General features: G+C 34.4%; 1 protein-coding gene across 1 annotated transcript; it reads right to left on the reverse strand.

The window, feature by feature from the left end:
- Window positions 1–3,253: 3,253 nt before the first annotated feature.
- Window positions 3,254–5,240, reverse strand: LOC139898582 (soluble inorganic pyrophosphatase 1-like). Its single transcript, XM_071881340.1, has 8 exons — window positions 5,138–5,240; window positions 4,667–4,695; window positions 4,246–4,311; window positions 4,040–4,147; window positions 3,789–3,854; window positions 3,572–3,692; window positions 3,395–3,476; window positions 3,254–3,296 (listed from the first exon to the last, which is right to left on the reverse strand). The coding sequence occupies exons 1-8, from the start codon at window positions 5,238–5,240 to the stop codon at window positions 3,254–3,256; spliced, it is 618 nt and encodes a 205-aa protein (XP_071737441.1).
- Between the last annotated feature and the right edge of the window lie 2,560 nt (window positions 5,241–7,800).

The following is a 7,800-nucleotide window of genomic DNA, read 5'->3' on the forward strand; positions in this document are numbered from 1 at the left end:
CTATACAAGGAATTGAACAAGGATTTTGAGAAGTATTTTACCTTGATTATGAAGAGGAAAATTTCTGAGATTAAAGTATGATATGAGAGCATTCAAGTGTGTGTTTTTAGTTTAAGAAAATGTGGAGTAAAAATGAGTTAAAATGCTCCTTATTTATAAGCTTATAATTTTGGCTTTTAGTGAAAATATCTAAGATAAGTTAAATTGTATTAAGTCATGCATGACATATTAAATTGATTAGGTCATGGATAACATATTACACAAATAATTGCAGATTTCTATTGGTATATACCAATAGTAAATACTTCTAGAAGCTATGTATAATACGGGTAAAAATACCGTATGAATGCGAGTAGAATTCTTTGAGGAAATTGAACAGAAATACGAGTATAGCTATCCTTTATATGTATTGGTATATTATAAAGTGTATTCAATACTTGTAAGGATGTATTTACACTCGTAATACATTACATGTGAATACATTTTAACATAAGTTAATTACGTAGTTTAAATAGTTATATATATATATATATATATATATATATATATATATATATATATATATATATATATATATATATATATATATATATATATATATATATATATATATATTGTTTGAAAACTCTTTAAATTAGTAGTATGAAAATATATATATATATATATATATAATACTTTGTTAATATACTTAATGAGATATTTAATTATCATATTTTCAAGTTAAATATATATAAATCCATATATATACACAATAATTAAACAATTAAATCAAGTTATGACGTTCGTGAATCGTCGGAATAAAAGGGTGACCAAAAGCTTGTGTAAAACTCTTTTCGGAGGTTCAAGATTTATTAAAATTCATTTCTTATCAAGTCGGAATTATATAAAGATTAAGTTTAAATTTGGTCGGAAATTTCCGGGTCGTCACAATATATATGTACGTAGTATATTCTCACTCACTAAGCATTAGCTTACCCTCTCGTTGTTTACATTTTTATAGATTTGCATGGATACGGTGGCTCGGGTAAGCGTGGGAACTAGTAGACTCGCGTAGTTGCTTTAGAAGATCGTGCTTTTGGATTGTTTAGGATTGGATAGCGTATCCCCAATCACCATGCTCGGTCTATGTTTTGTATTAAAACTAAAATGGGTAGAAATGGTCGCTTGTCGTAATATGGGTCGATGTGGGCCCGGTAATGTAAAACTCGGTTTTTATTATGGAAAACCTTTAGTTTAATTATTATTAACATGTTGTGAAAACCGTTTAGTTTAAAAGTGTCGGGAAGCGAGTTTTTCGCCCGCGTGTATTTGTAAAACTAATCAGTAACTTGCAGTTCATTTGGACGCCGTCTAAGGAGCTTGGACGCCGTCCTGTCCTCTAATACTGGACGCCGTCCAGATAACTGGATGTCGTCCAGATAACTGGACGTCGTCCAGATGTACTGTCCCATAATTTTTTTAAGGCGTGTTTTTGGTCGGATAATGGGTTGGATCGTTACATGATGAAACAGAGACGTGGGTGACCGACACTGCAAATAACATGACCTACAAGCCCGTTATTCCGTTTGAATGCACGATTTCTGATGTAGACAAACCAACTAAAAATGAACAAACTGAGAAGGTAGAACTTGCGGGCATAGCCTAACGGTTCTTCCCATGTACTTTGTGTCATGGGATAGGGAGAGGTCATGGGTTCGATTCTTAGGGATGACATGATTTTCTTTAAACCAATTGAACACCAATAATGGTGGTATATAATGACCCTATAGGGAGGTTTTACCGGATTCGTTCATGGACCCCTACCCGAAACCACTGCCCGAATGGATGTGTTCCCGGGTACCGTCGATCGGGTTCAGGTTTCCACCCGAATGTGTGTTACGTGCAAATGATGAGGGTCGCTGAAAGAAATGATCTCCTGATGCTAAAAATTCGCCGTTAAAAAAAAAAAACTGAGAAGGTAAGGCGAGTTTTAAATACTATATCAAGGTTGCAAAAATCGCTTTATTGGGGGAGTACTTGGTTGGGACTTTTTAGGGAGTACTCCGCAGCTTGGGGAGTACTCCGATGTTGACCAAGTTTGACTTTGACCGATTTTGATCAAATTTTGGCCATTTTAGACATTGACTGAGTTTTGACTGATTTTCTGAGTAATCCGGAGTTTTTTGTCGAGTTTGACCGAGTTTTGACCGAGTTTGACCACGTACTCACCGAGTACTCCCGAGTTGCAAAAACCGAGTACTCCCGAGTCATTCCTAGTTCTGCAAATATATTTTTACAATGTCAAGTTCCGTTAATTGCTTCTCGCGATTTTCAATATTTCAGATTTGTCTGGATTTAGGGGTGCTTTTAGATTCACGATTTGCAAATGATTTTGGGAGTGCCAACAATGGGCTCGATTTCCAAGATGGAAGCTGCGAACAGGATGTGTCGCTCTCTGAATTGTTGTCACTCATACAGAACGGCAATGAGTGCTCTTTTAAAGATAATAAGCAGGTCATGAATTCGGAACAATTAACGAGTCAGACTAATGTTAATGATGTTTGGGAGCTTTACAACAGTTCGCCCTGAATTCAAGTTTCGTACTTGTCAATCTGAAGCTGACCCAAGTACTGTAAATGTTATGAGACAAGGGACTGCATCTAGAAGACTTCGTCTGCTAATTGATTCTTCATCTGGCTCAGCCGTGTCCGAGGTAAGTACCAATAAATACTAAACGTTTGCATTTAGTCAAACATATTTTTTTTGTTATTCAGATGGTCTGGAGATTAAAAAAAAACATAATGTTTTATATATCTGTGCAGGTCGATGAAGGAGATGATCAACGTGGTATATTGAAGATGATACATGATGCTGTTAGTTGTCTTATGCAAAAGCAACCATTGAACTTGGTTAGGGTGCTGATTCAGATAATGAGTCTATTCCTTGTTATATTTGTTTTTATCTCTTTAGGATTTAGAGAATGTTCTGTTTTTCGCCTTTGATTGTGTCAGAGGTTGTAGAAATCTGTCTATATGCCGAGTTAGGTTCTTTATCGATCTAGTGTGTTACTCGTTTTCTTACAAGTATCCACTACAAATTGCTCTTTAATAGTATGACAATCCTAACCGGACTCATATTATTAACAAAAGTAATGAAATTGCAATCATTTAAACCAATCATCCCCTGCACAAGATTGATCTTGTGATCATATAACCAAAAAAATCATGATCTGCATTTGCAGCTTGCATATTGTAGATAGCATTCAAATGGCCATCTATCTCTTCAAGGTTTGCATGATGTACTCACCATAAAGGTCCCTGCAAAACAATATATACACTCTTGTGTTCAAATCTTTTCGCTACATAAGTAGTCAAAAACAAATATTAATATGCAATTTCATGCTTGATCAACATACATTGAGTGTTGAATGCGTTCATGAGCTTTTGACGAAGGGAGAAAGTCATCGACTGCTACTTCTTTGTTCTCGTTCTTTTTATCTATTTCATATGTCAACAGAAACTGTTTATATTCTATGTTTTCATTAGTTAACAATCCATAAATGTACAATGAAACAATAGTGAAATAAGCATACAGTCTTCAAAGAAACGGCGGATTTCAGCTAGACGATGTGGAGGTAACTGGTGTATATCATTGAGGTCGCGATATTCTGGATCATCCGCACTAACTGCAATAATTTTGTCATCTCTTTCTCCCTAAACGAATCAAACATATACATAGTTCGAGATTATTAAAATTAAAAAAAAATGTAAAATAAAATTTGTATCGATATAACTTATAGGAAGTGTTACCTGATCAATCATAGGCATTAGTCCAACGGCCCTTGCGCGCAGAAAACATCCTGGAACCACTGTTTCCTATTCAATGAGCCAAATTTAATTAGTTAGATAGTCATCATTTTGTGCAGAAAGGACATTTGTTCATTAGGTCTAGTTTATGTTTTCTGTTGTATCGGTTTGTACTATATTGATCTTCGGATCCTTATAATATGTAACATAATGTATTTTTGCCAAATATTGGACATTTGTAGACATTTGCATACCTGCATAATGACTAGTACGTCCATTGGGTCGTTATCTTCACATAACGTTCGAGGAATGAAGCCATAGTTGTGAGGGTAGACCACTGACGAATATAATACACGGTCAACCTGATTGATCACCAAATACGCGCTCATTTATTCACGTTCGTCAAGGCTGATTTTTATTTTTTAATAATAAGGTTATAGTTATTTGGTTAATTAAGTACCTTGATGAGACCAGTTTTCTTATCAAGTTCATATTTCACTTTGCTTCCCTTGGGTATTTCAATAACCTGTGATGCAACATTCACTTTTTACTCTGTCCGAGTGTTAAATTTTTATGGAAATGTTTTGAGTGATATGATAAAATATAATTGATAGTTGAGTGAAATATAAATATATTAAATATATGTGTTAAATTTTGATCGGGTATAAAAAAAGAAACGCTCCAAAATCATCCATCACCCACTTGACTAATTAACGCCCATTTTCCATCACGAGTAACATCCCATTAGTGGCGTCAGGGCGTCAGATTTTGTATCACCTCACCTCCACATCACCTTTGGGGGTCAGATTGGGGGGCCATGCCCCGTTAAGAATGGTCTTATTTAATAACTAAACGGATAATAAATTAGCCCTTTAACGTACCACGTTGAAAACTTCAGGTGCGCCAGGTCCTGCATAGCATAAAACAGAATGATCCATTCATAGTAATTAAGTACTCCGTAAACAAATTGATCCATCCATTGAACTTGTGGGTATAGCCCAACGGTTCAACCCCATGTACTTTGTGTCATGAGATATGAAGAGGTCATGGGTTCGATCCTTAGGGATGACATGATTTTCTTTAAACCAATTGAACACCAATAATGGTGGTATATATTGACCCTATATGGAGGTTTTACCGGATTCGTTCACGGACTACTACCCGGTGCACTGCCCGAATGGATGTGTTCCCGGGTACCGTCGATCGGGTTCGGGTTTCCACCCGAACGTGTGTGTTACGTGCAAATGATGAGGGTCGTTGAAAGAAATGATCTACTGATGCCAAAAAAGTCGCCGTTAAAAAAAAAAAAATTTGATCCATCCATTAATCCATATATACAAAAGTAGACGTACCGATATCAAGATCATGCCAGGGATGTGCCGCAGCAGATCGCTTCGATAATGACGATAGGATCCTTTCATTCAATCGTGGTGCAGCAGGCTTTGGATCACTCATGATTAACTAAATCGATACGTCAAGTTTCTATCTAATGTTAAAGATTTGTATCTGTTAAAACAGTTTTAGTTTGATGGTTAATAGTTTTCTATATATTCATTCATATATTCATATTTTTAGACAACATATATGCATAAATTACCTACCTTTTAGATTGAATGTTGGAGTCTTAGTTTAATAGGAAGTGTGATGTGATATAATGTGTTATGTATATGTATATGCATAGAAATAGAAATAGAAACTAATGGTTTTGCATATTAAAGGGGGGAAGATCCGAGGAAAATGTACGGATACACCAATGGAGAGGGTCAAAATCGATTTCCACGTGGCACTCGGGGGCGGTCCAAAAAATATATGAATATTGTCAACTGCTTTTTTAAGGCAATCTTGTCATATGTTGCAACTAATTCCATTTTCATTTCCATTTCCTGTACCAAATTAAAAGAGGCGATCAATATTGTACATTTTTATTTGACAAAACTATGTAGTTGGTCCTTGTAGTTTGATTCAAATTACATGAATGTCCCTTCATTTTTTTTACGTGATTGATCACCATAATGTACAAAAGTTACGTGGTTTGAACTTAACGTTCATTAGTGAGTTTACGTTAAATCACCCTATGTGCCACTCATGTGAGAATATTATCGTTCATCCTAATTGAACCCACGTGGAGTCACCCGTGTGTCATCTTCCAACTCATATTTCTAAATTGAAACTTAAAACTTATACATTTGAAATTAATAAACAAAATTTCACCGTGGGTGGCGGAAGACAATACAGTGGTGGTGGTAACCGACTACAGGATGCCCGGTGGTGGTGGTGGTAACGGCGACGGTGTTAATCGATTAAACGATTTTTGGTGGTGGTGCAACGGTGTAATTAGTTTAATCATTTCTAAAGTGTACACTAAAGAGGTGTTTGGGTACGCTTTATCTAATCGAAGGAGCAGAAATATAAGGTACCGTTTTGATTAATGCGAAGGAGTTAAAAATATATAAAGAAATATTCATGTGAAGGAGTAGGATTTTAAGGGTTTTTTTATCCACTAATTTAATTAAGAAGTGATGTGGAACCGGACTAAGATTTGGAACCAGATTATCCACTATTTTAAATTGTTTTTATTCAATAAAATTATTATGAAGTTTTTCTGATCAAGAATATTTTTTTGAGTTTATTTCTTGTTATTTTCTAATAGAAGAGCGTGATTGTCTTCTATTAGTTTGTCCGTATCAATTGCTATCAAAGCGAGGTTTCTCGTCGTTTCAATGGTCGTTGATTGCGAGAACGAGAACAAGTTATATTGCAAAATCACACTTAAAATTAATGTAATAAACTAAATGGTTTTATCACACGAATCACACAACTATTCATGATCAATGCATTAAAGTATATTGCAAGTTCAGATTCGTCCGCAAAGAGTAGTTGTTCAAGATATAGTTTTCTAATAATTGTTACTCCATCCGTCTCATTCCAATAGTCTACAGACAAAAAACACGCAGTTTTATGAAATCCCACTAACTTCATTTCTCCACCAACGAAATATCTCCTCTCTCCAGATCCACCAATGAAATATCTTCTTTCCTTTCTATTTATGGAGGTGGACTATTAGAATGAGACAGTCCAAAATGGAATACTGCCCTATTGGAATAAGACGGAGGTAGTATATAGAAAAGGTTTTGTAAAGTTGGATTTTAATTAAACTAAAACACAAAATATGAAATATGAAATATGAAATAGACAGATATTAGAGAAAGCGAGCAATGTTCACTCAAATGATTCACAATTACGGTGGATTGTTCTTTACAGTGAAACTGATTAAATATCCAATAAGTTATAATCTAATCAATCAAATTTGACTAACTCACATTAATCTCCTTCAAAAGACAAGCTATATAAAGATTGAGTTATTGATATTCAACCTGGATTATTCACATAAAATCCTAATTACAAAGATCACTCAACGCAATTAAGACTGTGATATTCAATTACCAATTACACTCACATGTAATTGTCTAGATCACCTAAGTGTCGAAGTACAAGATGTCTATCACAAATATCTCACAATAACTAGTCACCAACCTATATAATTGAATTAAAGCAACAAACAATCACAATAATGGAGCTTTTGATCAAACTCAATAATACATCAATAAATCAAACATAATAATTCATAAAATAGAACAATCTAACCATAATAGTTTCCCATCTAAGCAAATATCAAAGGATTTAGCCAATCATGTTTATAGATAAATCAAACACGCAATCGAAAATAACAGAATTCATCATAAAATCACTAATATAATTGAAAAGTAGAGTACAATGATGTTATTGAAGGTATTTTGTATGCCCGAGAGACATTAAATTAACGTGGCCACTATGTTATGATCCAAGTCGGGTCATACCCAATAACAAGCTTACCAACACTTTATATGTATTTATTTAAACGGTTGGATTGTTAAATGAATACGCGACACTTGAACTTTAGAAAATCGTTTTCTAAATTATGATCACTTGAGATAAATTATTTGGATAATTTATATATGATGTGGATTTAATTATT

This window comes from Rutidosis leptorrhynchoides, chromosome 3 (assembly GCF_046630445.1).
Source record: "Rutidosis leptorrhynchoides isolate AG116_Rl617_1_P2 chromosome 3, CSIRO_AGI_Rlap_v1, whole genome shotgun sequence".
NCBI classification, from domain to species: Eukaryota; Viridiplantae; Streptophyta; class Magnoliopsida; order Asterales; family Asteraceae; genus Rutidosis; species Rutidosis leptorrhynchoides.

Excerpts from the sequence above, each read along its gene's own strand:
- LOC139898582 (XM_071881340.1), bottom strand. The coding sequence starts at position 5,240 with ATGAGTGATCCAAAGCCTGCTGCACCACGATTGAATGAAAGGATCCTA. Across the intron at positions 3,693-3,788 it reads TAATGCCTATGATTGATCAG|GGAGAAAGAGATGACAAAAT; the intron begins GTAACACTTCCT and ends TGATTCGTTTAG. Across the intron at positions 3,297-3,394 it reads GAACGCATTCAACACTCAAT|GGACCTTTATGGTGAGTACA; the intron begins GTATGTTGATCA and ends ATTGTTTTGCAG.